General features: G+C 55.7%; 1 protein-coding gene across 10 annotated transcripts in view; it reads left to right on the top strand.

Moving 5' to 3' along the window:
* LOC121075087 overlaps positions 1–23,838 on the top strand; it is a 57,594-nt gene extending 33,756 nt beyond the window's left edge. Inside the window, exons 2-6 of one of the 10 annotated variants that reach the window (XM_040567981.1) lie at positions 16,087–16,289; positions 18,244–18,348; positions 19,636–19,892; positions 20,913–21,039; positions 22,604–23,838. In XM_040567981.1, the coding sequence (XP_040423915.1) occupies positions 16,087–16,289; positions 18,244–18,348; positions 19,636–19,892; positions 20,913–21,039; positions 22,604–22,867 (956 nt within the window). In that variant the 3' untranslated portion in view covers positions 22,868–23,838. The other 9 variants (XM_040567983.1, XM_040567982.1, XM_040567984.1 and 6 more) reach the window with 9 other exon arrangements.
* Positions 23,839–23,906: the final 68 nt, after the last annotated feature.

Raw genomic sequence — 23,906 nt, 5'->3', positions numbered from 1 at the left:
GTGGCTCAACAGGAGCCCCCACACCAGCTTGGGGTGCTGAGCGTGGGGGCAAGGATGGGGACACACATTGGGCATGGTTGAAAGGGTGAAGAGGCTTTGGGAGTTGCTGGAGGGTGAGGCCTTGGGACCCTGTTAAAATAGCAGAGGGAGAAAACAAGGAGCAGAGAGTAAAGGAAAGGAGCCTGGAAGTTGTGATGCTGGGGGTGAGGGGGCTTTGGAGTGGGGGGTGAAGGGTGCTGGGTGGGGAGATGGGGGTGCTGGCCTTGCGCTTGCTCTGCTCTCCCTCCCCAGGCTCGGCTGCAGGTAAAGCAATGCCATACAGTGGAAGAACAGCACTCACGGCCCTAGAGAAAAGAGGGAGGGCTGCTTATGGGAGGAAAAAAAAAATTACTGACAGCAGCTGTAGGTGTATAATTACAATTATGATATGTTAAGTGTTAGTGCATGTACCCTCTGCAAATGGATGGCACCAAAGCTGTGAGGGAAAGGCTGGTGCAGGAAGAAACTCAGTTAATTAGTTAATCAGGGCTCTTTAGGAAATGTTTCCTCAACTCGCTGTTCCTCTCCCCCTCTATTTCTGTAACTAACAATTTGGCTGTTGCTCCTCCTTCAAGTGAAATCCCGCCCTGAGCCTGTGCACGGGCTGCCTCTGAGCAGGGGGCTCAAGTAAAAGGGGGGTGAAAAAAACCTCTGCTGTGGAGAGGAGCTCACCTGGCAGACAGTGACTTCTTCAAAAAGCCCGATCTTTCTGAGACACGTGTGAAAACGAACTTTGGGAGTCCCCTCTGTGTGTTTAAACCCTCACCCCACGTGCTAGGGTCTGTGCCTGGGGGAGATGTGAGCTCCCGAGCCCCCCGTGCTGCCCGCTGCACCAGCCCTGCCAGGGAAGCAGAGGGAGAGCATTACCCGGCTTTGCACAGGGGAAATGATATAATTGGAGCTGTTTGGATTTAGAAATTAAAATAATTTGGGTTTGCTCGGGAAGGTTCACACAACGTCAGCTTCCATCAGGCGGATGAGAAGCAGCAGTGCCCCGGTGGTGCGGGCTCTGACAGCTCTCCCAAATAACAACCGCCCCACGGGGCTCCCCGCTTGCCGTTCTGTTTCTCTGTGCTGCTTGGGGGCTGGCAGCTCCCTCCCACGCAGTACAAATGTCTGTGCCCTTTCCCAGAGCATCCCCATGGCACGGGGTGACTGAGGTGTAAGGCATTTCCCTGGCTGGTCCCTGCTGCCCGGGGCAGTTAGCTTTCTCCTGGTGCCCAGAACCACCCTTTCTGCCCCAAAACCTCTGGGTGGGACAGCAAGCGGTGTCCTCCTCGTGCCTGCAAAGTGCCCAGCAAACACCACATCCTGGTGTGGCTGCGGGCCCTGATGTCTCTTGGGGTGCTGGGAGCACAAGGCAGGCGCACAGAAATCCCATCCAAACCGTGGCTTGTGGCTGCTCCTGAGCCTCTGCTCCCCCCCATTACCTGCTGCTGCTTAGGGCACCTCCCTCAAGCCCCCTGTTCAGCTGTTTGCCTGCTTCCCCTCATGTTTCAGAACTTCCTGGCTCCTTTTGCATCACTTCTGGTCTCAGCGTGACCTAAATTCAGCATCATCTATAAATGCAATTACTTTGCCATTTATCTTTGTGGTCATTAATGTTCATCAGGACCAGGCCTAGTGCAGGTTCCTGAGACTGCCGGGCGGGCTCCACGGCAATTTAATTCCTCCAGGAAAGATCCCTGAGGCACAGGGTGAAACGCTGCGTGGTTTTGCCTGTCCCTCCTGCTGCGGTGCCCTCCAAGTACCCATCGGTCTGACCGCTGTGGTTCACCCTTAGCAAATTCTTCATCACTTGTGGCTCTGCTCTCCTCCAGGAGTGAGCAAATGTCTTTTCCTTAATCCCCAATTTTTGTGTCGTTCCTTGCCTGGTGGATGAAATTAATTTCCTGGCTACTAATTGTCATTCTCCGTTTTCAGTCTCACCTTTTTTCCTTCTAATTCTGCTTTGTATTTATTTCCTTCCCCGCCAGTCCCCCCCGAGCCCTCTATTGATTTGTTACACCAGCTCTGAATCTGGCCGACTGCGATTTTATTTTGTTGATGGTGGTGGGTTTTTAAGTGGCGAAGGCTCACCAAGTTTGTTAGTGAATTCCCTTAATAATTCAAAACGCATGTTGCTCGCCCCGGCTGATTTGTGTATGTTTGGTTTGTCAAGCATTCCCCTACGTGCTTTTTATCAGTAAGTGTATTTACAAGGTCTTCATTACTTCCTAATTGACCGTGCCTCTTCTCTTTAGTTATCGCCTTAAAGAGTAATTCAAAAAAGCAATTCAGCAACAGCCATTTTAAAGCTCTTCATTCCTCCCAGCCCCTTTCTCATTTATTATCATCCTTCTGTCTCGCTAGCACTCCTTTTCCCTGACGTCTTTCAAAGCCCTTCGTATTCCCCGTAACGTTTTATTGGCGCTCCTTTTCCACCCTTCGGCTGCCGCCAGCCCCAGCCTGCCCGAGGATGCTCTATTTGGTAGCGGGGCTTCTTTCTCTGGGGGTGGGAAATAATGCTGTGCCGTGCCCCCTTTTGGAGCCCTGTCCCAAGGGGGATGCTCCCCCCAAAACAGCTGCTCCGTCCCCTTTATCCCTTCCTCCTCTAAAGTGCTTGGCTCCAGCAATTCTTCCCCTCTGCCTGCTCCGAGTTCAGTCGCACCCTGTGCAAAAATCACAGTATTTTCATCGGTGGCTTTGGGGTTTTAATTCCCTGTCTGTGCATGGGTGTGCAGGACAGCAGAGCCTTCCCTCTCCCATCTTCCATGCCCCTCTTGCAGCCCAGCCCCATCTCTGGCTGCGTCGCTTCTTGGTTCCAGGCTGGGCACTGGAGCTAAGCAAGCATTCCTGTGATTTATTCATATGTCCGCAGGCTTTAAGGCCAGAAGAAATGAGGAGATCACTTAGCCTGACCTCCTGCACATTACAGGCCATTAAACTTCATCCGGTTATCCCTGCATTGAGCTCCGTAATTTGTTTGGCTGAAGCCTATCTTTGGGAGAGGCTCCCGGCCCCGATGTGAGGACAGGTTTATACCACAGCACTTTCTGTCCTGCCCTTTGTGTAGTCTGTGGTGTTTGGGTTGGGTTTTGAAAGCTGCTGCACAGTGTACAGATACTTCTGCAGGTATATCTGCAGTGATGCTCAGGGATTTTTCTCCTCACCTCATTTTTTGCTTCATTCAAGCCATTTCTTGTGCATGAGTAGCCCAAAAATGTCCCCAGGATGGGCCATGGTTAACCAGTGCCTGCACCACACCGTTACTTGGCCAGGCGAGAGCTCGCTGCCCTGTGTCAACCACCAAGAACAGCTTTGAAAACTTTTATCACTTTGCTCAGAAGAGAGGGAAACAGCTCTGGTTTTGGTGGAGATCTCGGGGCGCCCCATGGTTTAATGTTTTCCTTCTCCTTCCTCTTTGAAAACCGGTCTTTTTTCCCTGTGTTTTGTCTTCTGTGGCTTATGTTGCTTGACATGTCGGCTGGTTTTGATCTTTTTCTCTTTCTGCATTACAAAATTGTCAGCTGTGTAACCTAGAAACGGAGCTGGCTGAATGATATGTTTGCAAATAATATTTGTTAGAAGTTTTTTTTCTCTCTTTCATTAATCATGCCTGCCCAAACCTGATTTGGGGGGGATGTGCTCGTAAGGAGGAGCATGTCCCATGCCATGCAGCAGGCGAGCTGGGGAAACCAGGCTTTGCTCCCAGCTCTGATTTCCCTGGGACCTGGCGTGAGTCTCATCGTTATCCTCCATGGCACCCCCACCTTGAGAAGCCATGTGCAAGGGCCTCTCCCTTTTTCTCGGGGTTTAACTCAGAGGGCTGTGGGCTTGCAGGGCTGTGGACACGCAGCACCTCACCTCTGGGGCATAGAGGTGCTGCTCCCGCAGGAAGGATGCATGGCAATGTCCTTCTGTGGGTCATTAATGACAATTATGGCTTGTATGAGCAGAGCTCATCCCTTAAAATGATGTTTGGGAGCTTGTATTGTTCCATGAACTGCCAGGCACTTTCTGCACTCCTGCTGGTGCCGCTTCACGGAGTAGATACTCCCTGCAGCTTATCCTTTGGGTTTTCCTTCCTCATCCCTGCTTTTCCCCAGACACCTTTGCTGCCGGTTTTGCTGTCTTGAGGCCAATGTATGCTCTGCAACCTGCCCCGTGCTCCCAGGCTGCTCCTGTCCACCTCCCCTCTCCTCACAGCAGCATCTTGTTGCAGATCTGCCTCCTGGCTTGGGGTGCGACCCTGGCTATCAGCTACACAGGCAATGGCAGCACTTTTTTCCTTCACCCTTAGGCAGTTCCTCTCCTCTTGCAGGTCACCGCCATCCTCTGCCTTGTGCTAGGTATACAGTCCCAGGTGTTTCTGCCAAAGCTGGAGTACCTCCATGTCCATCCTCATTTAATTTAAACACTGACAAATTCTCCCAGCCATGGTGTTCATCCATCTCTTAAGCTGTCTGATTCATGCAGCCACTTCACAACTCTCCTGGCTGTGCAGTTAATGTGTCCCTGGGCTGGCTGAGCTTCAGAGCTGGCTGGTTTTATTTATTTTTCTTGCAGCTGGCCCTAGTTTTCCAGGCAGGCATCCACCTGCGCCCTGCTGTCTGCTCCCTCCTGCTGGCTCAGGCCAGCCCATGCCTGCCCCACCAGTTAGGTGGCCAGTCCCTAACCTTGAGTAGCACTTCTAGGACTTCTTGGACACACCATGGGCAACATGTGCTGGGGACCAGCCAGGCTGAGCTACGGCATGGCACAGGGCATGGCTCCTTGCTGGAGCTTCTCCATCAGGGTCTCATCTTGTGTGTCCCGGACCCACCGTGAGGAAATCAGTGCTGTGCAGGGCCGTGTGGTTCCCTTCTTCGTCTCTGTGCTCCCTCGAGTCCGCCCACGTGGATGCAAAGCAGCTCAGCCGTGCTCCCCGGGGCGCTTCAGAGGAAAAAAGCTCCCAAAGAGCTCTGCCCTGCTCTGTGTCCGCCTGTCCTGGCTGCGTGGGCTCACGTCTCTGTCGACACTTCATGCTTCAAGTGCTCACCCTTCGCTTGTTGGAGCCTGTTAATCTTGGCAATTAGCTCTTGCTCTGCTGCAATTTTCAGGCATGCTCTCCCTTTCCCAAATCCCTCTAAGACCCCCTTGGAGCGTGTTCCTGTGCTGCTACAGCTGCTTGGCTCCGTACCACCCGCCCTGCCAGAGCCCAGGCACCTCGGGGAAGCCAGGCATTTATCGAGGTGTTACATGCACTCGGATGCCTACCCCTGACACCTCTTTCTGGAAGCCTGATGGGAGCAGGACGTTGCCCTTCTACCCCCGCTCTCGTGTCCTGCTGGGAAAATGAGAGAAGCAAATGTCTCCTTTATGTCTGCGAACCCCGGAGGCCTGATAAAGATTCAGGGTGAGCTATCACCGGAATGAGGAGCAGGGAGAAATCTGAGCTGCATAATTAGGTACTTTGGGGACTGTATCAAAATGCAGCTGACTATAGATTTCTGCATGGTACGTGCTCTTCTGCATCGACTTTCCTGTTCCTCCTCTCACTAATGCATGGGAGGTGATGGGAAGCCCCTTCCCCGGCCCCTGGGGATGTGGTCCAGGATGATCCAAGGGAAGCTGAGCACGCCTGTGGATGGTGTTTGGAGAGCTGGTGGGATGGGGCTTGGAGATGGGAGCGTGGATGCTCCAGCAGCTTGCTTTTTGGCACGCTGGGGGACATGGGGCTCTGGGCTGCTCCGTGAAGAGAGGGGTTGGTGGAAGGGCTGCATGGTGCCACCGTCAGTATCTCCTCCTGGCAGGAACAGCTCCCAGGGCCTGGCTACCGGCTTAGGTTAAAGATATGTAATTGCTCAAACTGGTCAAAAATTGCGATGTGTTTTCCCTCTCAGATCAAGACAGGAAGCTGAAATATCAAAAATGTTCACAGAAGGGGAACAAAAAAAAAGATTAAGAAATGTCAGGCTTTGCTGTCGACATTTTTGATGGAAATACTTTGACATTTGCAAACTCAAACGTTTAGTTTGTCAAACCGAATGAAAATGTCACACCGAGCCCGGTTGAAACGTTAATCTGCCGGCTCCGGAGAGGCCGCAGCTTCCCACGGGAGCCCCTTCCCCGCCAGGGCATGTCCTGCCCTGTGCCTCTGGAGCCCTGCTGATGGGGCTGGGCAGGCAAAAAAAATGCCGAAATCTCTGCAGAGGAAGGTTGTTCATGGGAACTGGGAGGGGAGGGCGGACTCAGTATTAGGATGCTAATCCAAGAGGCAAGAAACCACCTCCTGGTGCCTGCTGTGCTGCAGACTGCGCTGTGAATTTGGGTGAGCTGGTCAGCCCTCCTGTAAACAGGAGTAATAACTCTCCCCTGCCTCATCCAGCGTTTGTAGGCTTAAATCCATTAATGTTTGTGGAGTGCTTGGATATCAGAGTAATGGGGGTTCTGTAAGCACTAGCGAGAGCCTCTCTGGCTGTTTGTAGATGGCATCACGCGATACGCGATGGAGGGCTGACTGCAAGCCCAGCAGCAGTAAATCCTCACTGTGGGAACAGCAGCTGAGTGCAAATGTGAAATATGAAGTGAAAACGTGCAGTGTGACGGGGCTCAGGGCAGCACCCAGCTGAGTTTGTTGGGGACCCCCAGGGCCATGCATGGCCATCGCTGTGCCTGTGTGCCTGCGCCTTGCAGGGAAGAGCGTCTGGGACCTGTGAAACTGCGAGTAATTGGCAGTGTTTGCCTTGGGTTTGGTGGTGGAGTTGAAGATTACAGCACACATCGTTCTCTGAAGGGCCGGGGTTAGTAACAGAAGCAGGCAGTGTGAAGGTTTTGGTCTGGAGCACGGTGACTGTGTGAGCTGCGGCAGGAGCTGGGGCTTGCCACCATCTGAACAGTTTTTAACCTTCTGTTATGCTGGTTGCTGGAAGAGTTGGAGGGGAAAAAAGCAAAAAGCTTTTTGGAAAAGCAGTCTCCAGAAGTACTTTTTTATGGTGTTTTGTTATTAAAAAAAAAAAAGCCTGTTTTTATCTGCCATATGCTGGACTGAAACCTGGAGGTGAGCCACGGTTTTCTTATGAACAAACTTCTCTCTCTGTCTTCATGGACTAAAGCTACGGGCCCAGCCTTCAGCAAAGCTTTTGTTTCTCTTCTGCCCATACAGAGGAGTACCACAAGGGTTTCCATGAGCAATGGCTTTCTGCTGCCAAGTTTTTCTCGCCTATAATTACCAAAAAATTTGGACCAGTTGAGCCTCTGGTCACTCTTTTGGGCAAGATCAGGCCAGTGACCTCCCCGGCAGCCCCTCTCTGTGCCAGGCCACGGAGCAAAGGCGGCCTGGGATGCTCGGTCCTGCTGCGGCTTGTGGTGACTCGTGGCTGTTATTAATGCCTCCGCTTTGCTTACCCAAGTGCTTAGCTGGTTCAATACATTTTCAGACCTGTCCTTACACTATTGTTGGGAAAGATTCATTAGGACTCTGGCTGGAAATTATAGTGACAGATAGAGCAGGGTAATTTATGGCTTTTCTTGAGGGTTGCACAATTATTCAATAAGTGTCTTTCCTTCCTCTACCTCCCGCCAGCCACTTGTTGGAAATAAATATTGGATTTATTTGTGGAAAAGTAGCTATCGGCAAAGCTACGAATGGCCAGGAGAAGCCCAGCGGGGCCCTTTGGGCATCTCCACTTGTGTTTGTGTGCGGCAGTAATGCTCTCCACACGTGCTGCCGCCTCAGAACTGCTTCCACTGCCTTTCTGCCACGGCTCTTCACGAGGCCTCTGTTCTCCCCAAGCTGCTCTGCTTGGCATTATAGCCCCTGTCCCCTGCGTGTGCTGCAGAGCAGCCCTGTGGCTCTCAAAGCCCACCAGCCTGGTGTCGTTCAAGTGTTGAAGCTGAAGGAGACCCCACAAGACTGCTGGCATCTGCCTCGGGGCACCCCTTGCATGCTGCTGCCCCACAATATCTGCGTCTGCTCGCAAGGCGCCGGGCCTGTTGATCACTTTGAAGGGACCTGTTAACGCTGACCAAGTCCAGCCCCAGCTCCTCCTTCCCTCCTCTGCTTTTAGCTGTGCTGGGGAGGAGCCCGAGGAGATGGCACCAGGGCTGGGCACGGCTCTGACCTCACCAGACCGGTGTGTCCCGTTGGGCCTGGCCCGCGCTGGGCCCTGCCTGGGACTTCCCACCAGCGGGAGCCAGTGGCCTCGGGGACGGTGGATCCCGGGGGAGGGAGGCGTGGGGTTTGCCTCTCAGGGTGGTGTTGGGCTGGGTGAATGCCTGGCCAGGCTCTCCCTGTGGGTTACAGCGAGGGCTTCCCTCCAAGGGCAATCCCAGCCCTCAAAATCGTGCTTTTGCTCTGCAATTCCTGCTGGAGGAGCTGCTCGGTCTCAAACCTTCTCAGTCTTGTTTTTCCATACCTGATGAGGGGCAGGGTCTTCCCCACCCACGTGTCGGTACCGGGGGGATCACAAGCGGTGTGGTCAGAGCAGAGGCTCAAGGCGAAGGAACTGGGGCTGGGCGCGATGTTCACTGTGTCGAGGTATCGGCACTGCAGTATTTCCACTGCTTATCTATCCCACTCCTTATGCGTTTCCACATTTTGTTTGAATTAGTTGGGATTGTTCCTTGCAGCGTGCATGGCTCTGCATTTGTCTACTTTGGATTTCATCTGCCATTGACTGGCCCATTCATCAAGCTCCCTTCGGTCCTTTTGAAGTTCCCTGTAGTCTTCTCTTGTTCTGAATACTCTATGTAATTTGGGTCCTCTGCCAGATTTTCTCATGACATTTTTCATTCTCCTTTTCCAGATCATTAATGCATCTCTTTAACCACCGGTATGAACACAGAAACTTGGGGAGCCTCCCCGTTAATACTGTACCCTTCTGCAAGGTAGCCGTTATTAATACACGTTGATTTGCCTCTTTCTTTCCAACCTTTAGAATTACTTTTTCCATTTGCTCTACAAACGTTTAATTTCTTTAACAGCCTCTCGTAAGGGACCTTGTCAAAGGGCTTTGAAACCCCAAACACATTATGTCAAGTAGTTCTCCTTACTTCACTCTTCTGACGATGGGAGAAAGCATCCTAGTAGATTAGAGGCATGAACTTCCTTTCAGGAAGCCGGGATGGATCACCCCCCTCTTACTTAGTTAATTTACGTGTTTTAAAATTCAGCTTCTTACGAGCACCTTCATCTATAACCGCCGATTCAATTCTAGCAGCCTTAAAAAGAGACGCGTCTGTACGTCTGCTGTTGAGCAGGCAATTTCCATCGTGGGCTCTTTTGTTGGCAGCTGGGTCATTCCTCGAGTAAGAGCCGCCGGAGCCTTTGGGTGTTTCCCTTTGAACTCCAGCAGCTTTGTGCTGGACAGCCTGGTGCAATCTCTACTCTTTTTTATTTTTTTGGCATTTCTCTTTGTAGAAATCCTTCATTGTTATCACCTGGAAATAATAGGTCTCTCCCTGCTGTCCCTGCTAGCTGCAGCGGGTTGAAAAGAAACCTTCATCCGTGCTTCCGCAGCGCCTGCCCTAGCCGTTCCCATCGTGCCGGCGATGCGGGCAGGTTGAGTCACGCCACGGTGCGAGGAGGAGGAGGATGGGGCCGATAAGATCCCGTCCGCAGCTGCTCTGGCTCTGTTAAGGTATGGGGCAGGAACCTGTTCCACCCGCTGCAGCGTGATTAATGCCGCTTCGCGCCCATGAATCATTTTCGCTGTTGTGTAAGGTTTACGCCGCTGGAGCAGCAGGGCTGTATTTCTGCGGCTTTTATAAAGTCCTGCACAATTTATACGTGCTGCTCCTGCGCCGAACCATTTACACTCCTTATTCAAGGCGTTAGGATTTACACTCCCTTTACTGAGACCTGTGGAAATTGTGCTGCTGATGGAATGATCCCGGGGCCGTGGCACTATTTATTGTTATCAGAAACAATTCCACCCCGCAGTGATTTCTGACCACGAGAAAGGGGAAAACGCTGTTTTCTCTCCAACACCAATATCCATGAATCTTTAAACAGGAGGAATTATTTCCCCGAACAGCGAGCGCTTGTGAAGACATTTAACTTTAAGAATATGTGACAGCTCATCAGAGGAGGAAGTGAAATGCTTTTGGGGAGGCGGGGGAGCGCTGAGGGCGGCAGGAGCTCGGGGGAGCCCTGGGCAGCTGCCAAGTGGGGCGATCGGCCCCAGGGCTCCAGCCCCTGCCGTGGGGGGAGCTCCCAGCACTGCACCCCTCCGGGGCACCAGCCCTTGTGTGCTTTAAACAGCGAGCGGCGACTTCTGCCTGGGCTTCTCCAGACAAACCTCTTGCACCAAATTACCTGTCTAGCTGGGATCTTATCTTGGTGTTTATCACTGCCGCCTCTCGCTGTCAGCACTGTTTATAGGCAGGGGAACCGAAACCCTATGCTAAGAAATTTCCTCCTCCTCCTCCTCTTTTCTTTCAAATCTGCATCTGTTCCAGACTCCCTTTCATTAGAGACCACATGAAAGCCAAAATAATCCCAGGCTATCAGGCACAGAAACCTTTGCAAGGTAACCTCCCCTGTGCTGCACACTCTGGGGTAAATACGGCACGCCCTGGCCAGGGAGATTTGTTGGGGTCCAGCCCATGTCCTGGCCCACCTGCATCCCTGCTGGGGGTGCCTGCAAGACCCCCAGCACCCAAGGGCTCTTTGTAGGGCTGTGGTGAAGATCTGGGCTGCAAAGGAGCACTAGGCCCCGAGGGTATTATCCTGCTTCCCAGTTGTTGTAGGGATGGTGCCCAGCCAAGCCCTTGGGGCAGTTTAGGGCACAGGGTATGTGTTTGATGCATTTTTATTTTTTTTTTTACTTTTTTTACCTGTTGTAAAACATTTGCAGAGTTACAGCGGGCTGTTAAGAGCAGTGTTGGGGAGGGAGGAGCGGGCCTGATACCGATTAGGCAGGAAATGGCTCGGCGTGGATGGCATCCATATGGGAGAGCTGATAGATTTGGCGTCTTGCAGGCATCGCTTGATGGATCCACTGATAACCTGGCAGCAGAACAGACCTGGGCTCTCTGATTCCCTGCCAGCAGCTCAGCCGAAGCCTGCTCCATCGGCCTTCGTTAACACCTTTGTGGGCTGGGAACGTGCCGCCCTGCCCCGGGGGCCGGTGGCCCGACGGTCCCCGGGGACCCAGGGGCTCAGCCGGTCCCCACGGTGCCGCCTGCCAGGGATGCTGCTCAGGCTCCTTCCCTTTGAAGGCTGGGCGTGAAATCTGGTAGGAGTTTAGGGAGGCAGGAGGGCAGCGTGCAGAGCAGCCTGCGTCCTTGGGATGAAAAAAAGCTACGTTTTGCAGCTCTGGAAAGAATCAGCGGGTTTCCATGCTGGGCTCCTGCCTTGCATTGGAGACAGATGGGGAGCGCAAACACAGGGAAGGCGGCCGGTTTCTCCCGCCGTGCCAGGGCTGGCTCACTCCTGGGTGCTGCTCTGCGTCTTCCTCGTGTGGTTTAATTTCACGGCAGCCTCTTGTGCAGCTCCGTGTCGCCTGGAGGTGGGGGACAGCTGAGGGTCTGGGTGGCCGGGAGCCCATTGTGTCCTGCTCCACTCTGCCTCTGCCTCCTGGAGGCAGATGGAGCCTCCGTGGAGGCTTGCAGCAAGAACAAGGGACGTTCAGGGGAAAGCAGAGATGGAGCAGGGTGCTCTCACTTGCTGGAAGTGAAGCAAGATGGAGAAAATGGTGTGCTGGAGGCGGCGGCGCATCACAGAGAGGAATTGGAGGGGACACTGGAGGTAGCAGCCACCCTGTCTGTTGGCTGATGTTTTGTGTTGCTGAGGGTCCACAGCCTCCTTCACCAATCCTTGTCTGCGCTCATAAAATGCAAAGTATGAGACCAAGCCCTGGTGTGGCTCTGCAGGAGGCAGAAAAGGCTTGCACGGGCAGGATCCCCTGCTGCGTGGCTAGATCTGGGTAGCAGTTTTGGGGAAAACCCCCGCCAGGACAAGCTGTGCTTCCTTCCCTGCTCCTGGGCAGGTCCGGGGCAGTGGGGAACCTGGTCCATGCCGTGCCCTTCATCCCTTGCTTCTGCACCACCCAGTACCCGTGGGGTCCCTGCTGCAGCAGGGTGCAGGGTGACCATGCTGTGGGTGACAAGTGTGCACTCAGTGCAAAACCAAGCTCTGGTGGTGGGAGGTGATGTACATAATGACTGCTGTAAAGCTCTCTGGGGTTATGGCCTGTTTGATGGCTAAAATCCCATCCCTGAAAGCCCCGGCAGCCCTGTCGGTTGCTGGTTGTAGTGGTTGCAGGGCAAGTTCAGTGCTACAGCAGGGTCACGGCTCCTCAGCTGCATGTTGGGCCTGTAATTTCCCTGTGGTTATTTCCAAGATAACTTATTTCAGGTTTTTATGATGCTTACAAATTGGACAACATCTTAAAATATATTTCAGACCCAAACTGGTTTTAAATGTGTGTGATTTTACAGGGAGGTGTAAAATATTTTTAAGCATTGGTAAATTTGGGGGGGAAGGGAGATTTGGGGGGATGGGAGCTGTGGGTGGGTGAGGAGGGAGGGATGGTCCCCAACCCCAGAAGGTTTTTGGAGAGACAGCACTGGGAGCTTGCCCTTGGTGAGAGCTGTGTGGGGGCACCCGGTGCATGTCCCAGCTGTGTCCCCAGGGGCTGCACTCATCCCACAGGGTGCTGGGGCAGAGATGAGGCAACCCTATGAGACTCCTCTGCTGGGTCCTCATCCTGTCCTGTGACACCAGTGGCCGGGGAGGGTGCAGGCTGGATGAGCAGGGGTGGGAGAGGGCTGTGAGGTCCCTCCTGCTGCTTGGGGCAGGTGCGTGGTCTGGCAGGAGCAGAGCAGCTTCGAAACCCGAGGTGGAGGAGCAGTCCTGGGCTCGGGGTGGTGACGTCTGGATGAGCAGAGATCTCGGGATGGGTGGGAGACGCACAGACACGGCACCAGCCTGCCCACATCCTCCGCGGTGCCTGGAGCAGGCGGGGCTTTCTGCAGGTATTTGCATTTGCAGAAATAACACTGGCTTCTCGCCCTGCCCTTTCGTCAGGGTGCTGGGAGTTCACTGAAACGCAACACCAGGAAAGACCTGGGATTTTGGCTGGCTGTTCCAGGCACATAAGGAAGGTGTTATTGTCAAGTGCTCCCTCTGTCCTGGTGGAGAGGTGCTGTGGGGAGGGTGGCCAGAGGAGCCCCCAGGCCAGGCAGGATGGCAGCAGAGGCCAGGGGAGGCCAGGTGAGCTCTTTGGCGCACGCTCTGCAATCACGGCGGCGTCGGCGGCCGCCACCAGTCTCATCACCGCAGCCCACGTGAGCTCTTCTGCTTGCCTCCCTTCCAAAAAAAGCAACCTCCAGCCCACGGGGAGAGCAGAGCCGTGGTGATGAGGCATCGTCTCCTTGACACCCACCTGCCCGGGCAGCCAGCCCAGCCGCCAGCGCCAGCCCCTGGGGTGGGGTGCACGGGGCGGGGATGGGGGACCCAACCACAGCCCCCAGCTTCCTCGTGGGGAGGCCACAAAGCACGACCAAAAACCTGCTTCTCCTCCTGGATATTTACCCCCAGCTCCTCTCCAGGCCGGGGGGCCACCCCATTTCTTGGGGCAGGGACCCCGGCATCCCCGCACTGGGGTGAGCACCGGACCCAGTGGTGGGAGAGGGGAGAGCTTGGGGCTGGGGATGCCGGCTGTTGGTGCGCCATAAGGAAGTGATTGGAGCTTTCACGATCTGTTTAACTGGTGACATATGTTTCCTGCAGGCAAGGCGGTGTGCTGCATGCCGAGCTACGGCCGCTCTCGCCCATCCTGGCCCATCCCTGCCGGCACGCGGGGAAGGGACGGCCCCAGCCCCTCCGGTACGGCCACGGGGCCGCTGCTGCCTGTGTGGGAAGGGGAAATTGCCCACGCTGCAAAGGGAAATAAACATGAGGAGAGCAGCCCTGACACACACGGAAAGGCGTTTCTCTGGTTTGAGGCGCCGTGGCCAGGAGGCCCTGCTGCATGCGTGGTGCTGGGGACAGGGGGAGGCAGAGATGCGGCGATGGTTGCGCTCCCCCTGCTTGCAGGGGGGTCTTCCCCTCCGGGTCTCATCTCGGCTTTCATCACTGTAACATCAGAAAAACCAGCAAGGGCAGAGCCATACGCTGCGGAAAAGGCCTAATTGCTCAAACAATCAAGCCCAGGCGAGGTGCTCCTCTCGATTCGGCGGCAGACGCAAGGGGCCGAGAGCTTTCCTGGGGCGGCTGGGCATGGGACTCAGCACCCTGCTGCTCCTGCTGCTGGAGGGGTGGCCAGGGGCGCTGTACAGGGACAGGGAACACCAGAAAAGCCTCCAGAGGGGCAAATCTTTGTCTCAGACCAGCTTTGGATCCTTGTGGGTATGGGGCAGCTGGAGGCAGGACTGGGAGTGCTGGGGATGCCGCAAGGCGGGCAGGCTGGGGAGAGCCTTGAGGCCAGGAGCAGGAGGGGTTGGATGTTTGGGATTTGGAAGCAGCTGGTGGCTGGAGCAGATCCTCGGGGATCAGCGGGGTGCTGCGAGGGGTGATTTGCCCTGTCAGAGGCGGCAGGAGGGCAGTGCTGCCACATCTCCCTCTGCAGCAGTAATTGGAGCCACGTGGAGGCCGAGCTGGGGCGAAGGCACGGAGGCAGCGAGACCCAGGGCGAGGGGCGTGGGGGCCCTAGGGGGGGCGTGGTGGCCAGTGAGGCTGCCCCTGCCCCGTGCAGCCTGGAGCCTGGCCAGGATGAGCCTGGAGCCGCATTTGAGGCGGAGGTTGTAAACTCGGCGTGAGAGCAGAGGGAGGAGGAGGGAGGGGAGGCTTTACGGATGAGCTGAAAGCCCCAGGGCCTCCTCTGTCATTCTGTGGGGCCAGGATTTTCCCCTCCACGCCAGCAACCTGCAAAGCCAACAGGAAAGGGAGAGATTGGAACGGGGCTTCCTGGCCCTTAACGGGGATTTGGGCTTTAAAACGCAGTCATCTTTAGCTCGCAGACAGCTTCCTGGCACAAACGAGGTAACGCTGGGTCACCAATTATGCCGTCGCCATTCCCATATGCTCTGAACATGGGGTGTTGTGTCCACCTCTGCAGAGGGAGTGTTTCTTGCTCATTGTGCGCTTTTCCAGCACGGAAGGGTGATTTTAGAAAGGGACTCTCGTGTTCCTCTGAAGTTCTCTTAGTGCTTTTATCCCCGTGTGTATATCTGTAGGTTTAAAATCCCTTCTTGTAGTAGGAAGAAGGACTCATTGCCTGCCCAGCACCCAGGCTCGGGAGCAGGTTTGTGCCCAGAGCTCTGGGAGGGCTGCATCGACGTGCACGTTAACTATAGCACAGGATGCTGTGGGGCCTCGGTGCAGGTGTTTGGGCTGCTGGGAAGCCGGTCGGAGTCGATAAGGCACCTCGAGCCCGGCTGCCTGCTGGCGGGTTGCTTTGTTTGGGGTTGGCGCTCCCCCAGCGAACCTCCACAGCCAACATCAGCAGCGAGCAGAGCTCCCGTGTGCCGGGGCTGCTGCACCCCACTCGCCGCAGCCGAGGCTTTCTCCAAAGCCGAGCACGACACCAGACACCCCAGCCCTGTGTTCATTAGCAGATAGCCAAGGCTCGCCCGTGCCTTGCCCTGCTGTTTTTTTCCAGCCGCGGATTACCTTCCCTCGCTACAAATCAGCACTGACTGTCTCCGTGGTTTTGGCATCAGCCAGGTGCCTGGAGCACGTCGAGTTGGGGCTGCGGGGGGAGGAAAGCACCGGGGGAGGTGGCGGGGACGGAGCAGGTGAACGCCGCTCCTCCAGCTCTGGAAAAAAAGCTCCCACTTCTGACCAGGGCAGCCCACGCAGGGAGAGGCAGCATTATTTTTCCCAGTGGTGAGGTGGCGAGCCCTGCGGTGCTGTGGCCGTGCTCGGGTGCAGAGCACTGGGATGCTCTCCCAAAATCTGCTTCCCGCTCCCCAGCACGCGCCGAGGCTGCCCGCGCTGCCAGCCCAGGGGGAGCGGCGCTTCATCAGCCTCGCTGCGACCGCTAGAGATGCCTAAATAATTCATTAATGGTTTGGGGAAACGAAAATATTGTGCAGTGAGTAATTGCTTGCGAGTGACGTTTGGCATTGCTCAAGCAGGTCCCGGGCGGCCTCGGCGGAGCAGTGCTGGTAGTGCTGAGCCCTGCCGTGCTGCGGAGGGGAGCAGCCAAGAACAGAGGACGTTGGCACGGTGCCACCAGGGCCCCTCGGTAAATCTGTCCCCAGCTCCACCTTTCCCTGTGCAGAGCCACACCGGTGCCACCTGGAAGGGGCGCAGGGGCCGGGAGAGGAAGCTCCCCCAGGTTGGTTTTGCAGCGAGCTATGCAGATTGTTTCCTCTGATTTTTTTTTTTCTTCTTATTTTTTCTTTTTCCTTTCTATATGAACTTTCCTGCCTCCAGCTCCGTGCAAATGTGAAGGCCTCCTGTTACCGGGGTAACTGGTGCGGGATGGCAGCGTGGGCTGGCGGTACGGGATGGAGAGCGGCTGGACGCTGCAGGGGCTCTCAGGGCTCGCCCCCACAATTTGCTCTGTGCTTGTGTGAGAGTGGGCAGGAGGAGCAGCCCAGCAGGAGGGGTCCTCACCTGGAAGCCAGGGTGGTCTGCAAGCGGGCAGCAGCGTGGTGCCCCCTTTTCTTCCTGCAGTTCTCAGAGGCAGTGAGAGCCCAGCAGCACCAGGGAAAGGCTGGGTACAGGCGCAGAGCATCCTGTCCCTGACCCTGCAGGAGCCCCGTGCTGATAGCAGTGACAAGGGACTTTTGTTTTGCTGAAGGGGTCTGGGAAACGTCCCCGGCTGCCTGTCCATCCCTGGCGTATCACAGCGCTGGGGGCAGCAGGATGAAGCCAGGGCTCTGGCTCCGTGTGGGCGCCCAGAGCAGCGGGAAGCCCCCGCGCCACCCTGAGCGTTGGGTGTGATGGGGACAGGAGCTCGTGCCCCAGTGCTCAGCTGCGGCTCATGTGTGCTCCTGCAGGCAGCACGTGCTGCATCCCAAGCAACCCCCGCTTGTTACTCTATTAAATTTCCATTTTAACATGAAAACAGCTGGTTTCATGGTACCTCTAACTGTGTTATTTACACAGTCATGCACACAATCCCTGCTGAAAATCGCATTACTCACTGCATCGGCAGCCCTTTGTCTGGCAGGTACCGTGCTGGCGGCTGTGGCAGTGACACCGGCAGCTCTAGGCAGGGAGCAACCCACGGAGCTGCTTGTTCTGGACACTTCTGGTCAAACCTGGGCGATTCGGGGGAGGCAAATCCATCCCAAAGTGCTCCAGCTCCATGTGAACCTGCCTCCATCCGCACCACCTTGCAGTGCCCTGCAGACCCAGCTCTCCGTGCTGCCGCTGAGCCCCGGGGTCGGGGTAGCTGATGCACATCAAGGGGCAGAGACGACGACTGCTGGCTGTGCTCAATGGTGCTTTGTTCTTGGCCCAGGAAGCAGTGAAAATCCTCCCGCTTTGAAGCCTGAGGAGGCCTTTTTATTATATCCAGGCACTCCTGGAAAAAGGGAACTGCAGGCGCTTTCCCATAAGGCAATGAAAAGCTCTCCTGCCTGAGACCGCAGCAGCTCGTCACATGTGCGAGCAGTGTCTGCCTGGCCACTGGAAAACACTGGTTATAGTGGTGCACATAGCTTGGAGTTGGCAGAGCCGGGGTATTATCCCGTTGACCTTGCACCCCTGCAGAAAACCATCCTATTTTTTGGGAGATGGGGTCCTCATCCTGTGCCTCCTGGGTAAAGCACGTGGCAGCATCCCGACGGTGAGCACGTGCCCAAAACCTTGCAGAAATGAGGATGTTTTCTGGGACAGGAGCTGCCCGGGGACTGGCCGCCCTCCTGCGTCGGCTGCATGGGCACGGGACGTCCTCCCTCGCGCAGCCCCGGCCGGGCTGGGAAGCTCCTCAGCAGTGAGGCTGCCCTAATTAGTCCGCTTAATCTTCCCCCATAAATCACTCCTCCCCATCCCCTGCAGACTATCGGCATCATCTGAAGCCATTAGTTAATTTAAACCCGGGAGTTCACACGTTCGCTTATCGGCAGCCATCTCCCCTCCCGCTAAGCCCTGCTCCTCTCTGCCTGCTGGATCTCCCCGCTTTGAAGCGGGGCCGTGCTGCGGGCAGGTGGGAGCGCGGCAGCTCCCTGCCTGCCGGCGGCTGCGAGCTGGGAGCCCGCTCCCTGCGCTCCCCCTTTTTTTGAACTTCTCCTCTGACTCACCCTTTCCATTTGATGTCTCCACCTTTGTTTTACAAACAGCGGCTTGCCCAGCTGCTGGAAGGAGCAGGCGGATCCCAGGCTGCCAGCAGAAGCGGCTGCGGCTTCCCCGGCTGCGAGCGGAGACCCCGCACGGGCTGCAGCCAGGTGAGAGGGGCTGGCGAGGGCAGGGGGGGGACAGGGGCTGGGGAGAAGCCTCAGGGATGGGGGGCTCACACCAAGGATCCCCGCTAACACCTTGTATTTCCCATTGTGGGTTGTATGGCCGCACTGCTGTCCTCCTCCAGCGCAGGGTTTGGATGGGGAGGAGGAAGAGAGCCCCACTCACCCTGGGACCTGCCCTGGGGCTGCTCACGAGGATGCTCTGCACATCCCTCCTCCAGTGACCCAAAATAACCAGTGCTGCCAGCTCTCTGGGGCCGCGTTTGTGTCCAGAGCACCCTGATAGTGCCACTTTAAAGCCTCCCAGCTGCTAGCCAGACAGTCCCACAGCCAGGAGGGGATGGCGTCTGTGTCCCCTGGCTGGCTTTGTGGCCATCATCTTCCTCTCCCTTGCAGTAGGGAAGGAGAGGTTTGAAGAGGGAGCTGCCGCCGTGTTTGGTTTTGTAGTCCAGGCTCTGGATTTATTGCTTCCAGGTCCTGGTGTGTTTGTTTGTTAAATGAAAGGTGGCTGGGTGATCCCGGGTTCCTCCCCTCCACCCCCCTGCGCAGCCCAGAGGGGGGTCCCTCTGCCCTGGGACAGTGCTTCCCATCACAGCTCAGACGCCTGGTGGGGCTGTGCAAGCAGGGGACACGTAGGTGTGGAGCAATGCCCCTGTTCAGCCACTAAAGCTGTGCTCTGGGCAATGGGGCGGCTTGGGGCAGGTGCTGGCTCCACCCTGTCCTCCTCCGGATGTGCTCCCGGAGGAAGGCTGCCTGCAGTCATCCTCCTCTGGTGCGCTCCGCAGCCTTGGGGAAGAGAGGAGCCCCTGAAAAAAAAAGGATATTTTGGCCAGATGCAGGGGACAGGAGGTGTGAGAGATGGGAGGAGAAGCCAGTGGTGCCCTTTCCTCGGGTTTACAGCGCAGAGCAACAGCTCCAGTTAGACGGGAACTTCTCAGCAGGATTAACTCTGAAACCTAATGACAACGGTCAAGTGTCCGTGGTGTCTGTGTCCCCGCTGCTCGCTCTAGGAGCTTGCTTGTGCTAATGAGATTTAGCAACAGCGCTAGATTTGTCTGTTAGAGCAATCTTTGGGGATCGAGAAGTAAGTGTTTAAAGATGCAAATACCCTGTGAGATATCCAGATTTAAATGTCTTTTTTTGTTCTTTAGCCTGGAGTCCAGGGATAAATAAAGGAAGTGAAGAGAGCCTCCAGAATGCTGGACAGAAAACCTTTTAAAACGAAAAGACCAAATAAAGTGAAACCACAAATATTTTAATATTTTTTTTAAGCTTAAAGCTGCTGGACGATCAGGACAATTACAGAAACTTAGTGTCCTCGCAGGTGTTCTGGGTGCTCTGCTCAGAAACACCAGCACCCACCAGCCGGCAAAAGCTACGAGTGGCAACAAAAAGCCTCAAACACATCCCAAAACCGTGGGAGCAGCCGGGCTGGCAGCAGGATCCTCTCCAGCCCCCGATCCTGGTGCAAGGACAGGGAGTTGCAGCTCGGACGCAGAGATGCTGAGAGAATTCACACCCGGAGGCAGGTTGGGTTTTATCTTCCACAGGTCTCCTCTTCTTTTTTTTCCTTCCTTTTTTTTTTTTTTATTTTTTATCATTTTAAAGCAGGAGTAATAAATGCTAAAGATGCATATGGAATTTGAATATGAATGATAAGAACAGCTGTGTGTATCTATTATGAATGAACATAAACAGAAATGTATAAACTGAGATTTTGGGGCTTTTGGAAGAATTAGTGCCTTTGTTCCTGGATTTTTTTCCTATCAAAGTTTGAACCAAAGCCCATTAGCCTGGACTTTCCCGCAGCCGACCAAGCCAGGAGCTTCATTTTGTGCTGGCTCCGAGCCACACCGAATTCTCCTCAACAGCTCAGTGAGCCCTAATCCTAACAAATTTACCCAGAGAAGTGGTTCTCTTATTACACAGCCTAATTTGAACGCTTTCCAAGGTTAATTTCTGCTCCCTCTCCCTCCAAACGCGCCTGCCCCTCCAGAGTCGGCTCCCCCCATCCCAGCCCCCCCGGCTCCCTGTTAGTGCCAGCCCGGGGGGAGCAGCCCCAGCCCTTCCCTTCCCTGCTTGCCCGCGATCGTTTTTAAATGAGAAAATAATGCACTGTGTGTCCCCGGGTGCGGGGTCTGCCCGCGGGGTTTCCTAATGCTAAGCCACTTCCTTCACAAATTAATTGCAACTTTCGCTGGGTGAAAATAGCCCTGGAAGCCCGCTCCCCACGGGCTCTTCCTCGTGTAGTATTACTCTGTTCATAATCTGATTCCTGCGACTCTTGTTTCTTCCTTCCACCCCCTCTGCAGCCACCCCCTGGTGCGATGGAGCCTGCAAGGGCTTTGTGGTGCCCGCGGGGTATCCCTGTGATACCCATGGAGCATCCCTGCGGTATCCAAATCGCATCCCTGCGGTGCCCAAAGTGCATCCCTGTGGTACCCAAAGTGCATCCCTGTGGTATCCACGGAGCATCCCTGCACCAGGGGACTGCCACTGCCACCAGTGCTCTCCCCAGCGCTGCTGCCACCATGGTGTCCTCCCCGTAGGTCCCATCCTGCTGCCACGCTGCTGGGTCACTTGCTGCTCACTGTCCCCAGTGCTGATGGCCTCTGCTTCCTCTCGCCGAGCGAGTACCCATGTTTGATTATTTTGCTCCAGGTGTATCAGCTGCAGGTATCAAAGTGGCACTGTGTCTTGTCTCCTGGCTGTGAGAGGGGCTTCAAGGTGCTGATTTCAGGCTGGGAGACCAGGGTGGGCTGCTCGTGGTGGGGGATGGAGGGGCTGGCACAGCAGAGGCCTCCTGGTCAGCGCTGTGATATCAGCCTTAAGTAATGGGAATAATAAAAATAATGTGGTCTGGAGGGAAGGAGAGACCAGGCTGCATCCCAGTGAGGTCGCACGGATGCATCAGCGTGTTTATTTGCTGGAAATTATTTTGAGAGAAAAAAAAAAAAAAAGCATAAAGTTGAGGCTGAAAGTGAGTAGAGACAGCGATGTGGGACAGCAGCAGACCCCCAAAGTCACGGAGATGCCCTGTGCCGTGGCCACCACCGAGGTCCTGCAGCACGGAAGGAGAAGCTGCTCGGTGTGGGACAGGGCCGGTGCCTTGCCACGAGGTTTCCTGCAGCCAAGCACGCTGCCTGGCTCCAAGGGGCGGGACGCTTCTTTTGGGGATGGCCGGGATTTACCCAGAGCCTCAATGGCAAACGCTGGAACAGGAAGCTTCGGGAGGGAAATAAAACATGCATACCTCGGGGCTTGAGGCAGTGCTCCGTGCCAAGGCAGGAAAGAAATTTGCGCTGTCGATGGAGAACTAACCGGCGCTACACCAAGGCAGGGCCAGGGCAGGTTGGTGGGGCCGGGAACTGCTTGGGAGCAAGGGCAGGATGGGAAGGGGCTCTCAGGGGGCCAGGAGCCGGGCTACAAGCCTGGGGCCCCCCAGGCCCCCGAGCAGCGTCCGTGCTGCGCGTCCCCGCACCCGGAGCTGTGCGTTGCTGCTGGCCCAGGGCCAGGCACGGGGCTCCTGAGAGAGCGGCGGGGACGGCTCAGACCCTGCGCAGCTCCCAGCCATCCCAGGCTGGAGCCCCTCCAGCAGTCCCATTCCCGCTCTTCCCCGACCCTGCCTCCCCTCTCAAAGCAATTTGACTTTTATAGTAATAACTTCTGAACCCTGGATTGGGGCCGTGCCAAGGAAAGCAGCAGAAAACAATGTGATGGGCCTCGGCATGCGCGGAAACTCCGACAACTGAGACCAGCCCTAAAATAACTTTCATGCGATTGTTATTTATTCTGGGAGAAAGTTCGTTCATTCAGAATTCAGGAGGGAGATAAAGCGGCGCAGGCTCCAGCTGCACGGAGGCAGCACGGGCGCCTGCAGTCTCTGGTGCCGCGCGCTCGCCGTGTGCCTGTGCCCTGATGCCAAACCAGGCTCTGCTTTTTGGGGTTTGTTTAAGGGTATTTGGGGTGTGGCGGGTTGACCGAAAGTTCAGGAGGAGGAGGTCCCGCTTCCAGCTGGGAGCTGTGCTGCCTGTGACCCCCTCTGTGTGTGCTGGTGGTTTGGGCTGGTGGGCACGCTGGGCCCAGCACCATCGCCTTGCGCACGCGCCCTTGTGTTGGTGCGCTCGAGCCGCTAGCAGGAAGTGTGAGCAAACAGGGCAGGGAACACAAACAGCATCCAGCAGCAGGTCCTGCTTAATCTCACCATCCCTCACCTTTTCTTCATGTTTCTTTGCAACAGATGGGTGGAGAACTGCCCTGGGAGCAGCGCATGATGGAGGTGCGCCGGAGCCGCGTGCATCGTCCCCACCTGCTGAGGCTGGGCACGCGTCACCCCGGTTCCTCTCCTGGCCACCAGCTGCCGTGGCTCAGGGCAGCATCGCCACCCACCCCGCACACCGGTGGATTTCGGAGGCTGCTGTGCTTTGGAGAGGGAATCGCCTTGTGCACGAGGACAGCACAGCTTGCCCAGCTTGCCTCCCTCCTCGTGCTCCCTGCAGCCTAAGGGACCTTGCGGAGCATCACGTAAGGATTTTGCTTTGGTGTTTGTCTCTCTGATGTGCCGAGGAGGCGAAGCTGGGGCCCTGGAGCTGCAGAGCCCCAGCCGGTGGTGCCAAGGGGAGAGATTCAGTCCTGTCCTTCTTCCTGCCTGCACGAGGGGAGCACCGGTCTACATTTAGCAATGCCAACAGCCCAGAACCATACAAACTGCTCCTCTCCTGTGGCCACTGAACACCAAGAGGAAAGCCCCCATCCTGCCGGGCAGGGAATCCAGCATGCTGGCCCTGGTCCCTGCTGCTCCTTGCCTCCCACGGCTGCAGCTTTCCTGGGGCTCCTGGGCTCCGAGCATCTCATGCCATTGGCAAGCAGTGCCAGGTGCCACCAGCCATTATTACAGTGATTGCGTTTTTTTTCCTTGCACGGAGCAAGCCTGGCTCCTGCACGCTTGGCTCCCAGCTGGCCAGGGATGGAGAGGGGAGCGGGATGGGGGACAAGGAGGTGCCTTCCCCTGTCCTGGAGTTCAGATTGCAAACCCAAACTCTCCTGGGCAATCCCGCAGCTCCCATCAGAGGTGGCTGTGCCCCGTGGCCCTTTCTGCAGCAGGAGGCTCGCCGGCCTTGGGGCTTCTCTGTGAGGCCAGGCTGGGCTGTGGTGCCACATCTGCCCACTCATCCCCTGCATGGGTGGCATCTCCCTCTGGTTCCTCCACGGCCTGGGTTTGGCTGTTGATTGAGTCGGCCCGGAAGTAACGTGTTTGTGATGATGATGTGATGCAGTGACCCTTAGCTTCTTCTTTAAAACGTGTGCGTGTAGATGTGGGTTTTGCAGTTATGAATGTAATTCCACAATCCACTTAGGAGCCAGTAATTTTCTGGCTGAGGTGGGAAGCTGCTGACATCGTGTGATACATGACTAGATTGATTGTATTTACTTACCCTTTAACCTAATAAAGAAAAATAATGTTCCTTCATCTCACTAATTCTCTATAAACTCGAGCGTTGCTTTAAATCAGCTGGAAGCGCAGGCGCTGAACCTTAGCATCG

Source organism: Cygnus olor, chromosome 9 (genome assembly GCF_009769625.2).
Source record: "Cygnus olor isolate bCygOlo1 chromosome 9, bCygOlo1.pri.v2, whole genome shotgun sequence".
In the NCBI taxonomy this organism is placed as follows: domain Eukaryota; kingdom Metazoa; phylum Chordata; class Aves; order Anseriformes; family Anatidae; genus Cygnus; species Cygnus olor.
Note: the sequence above shows the minus strand (reverse complement) of the source record. Positions and strands in the feature narration are given on the sequence as shown.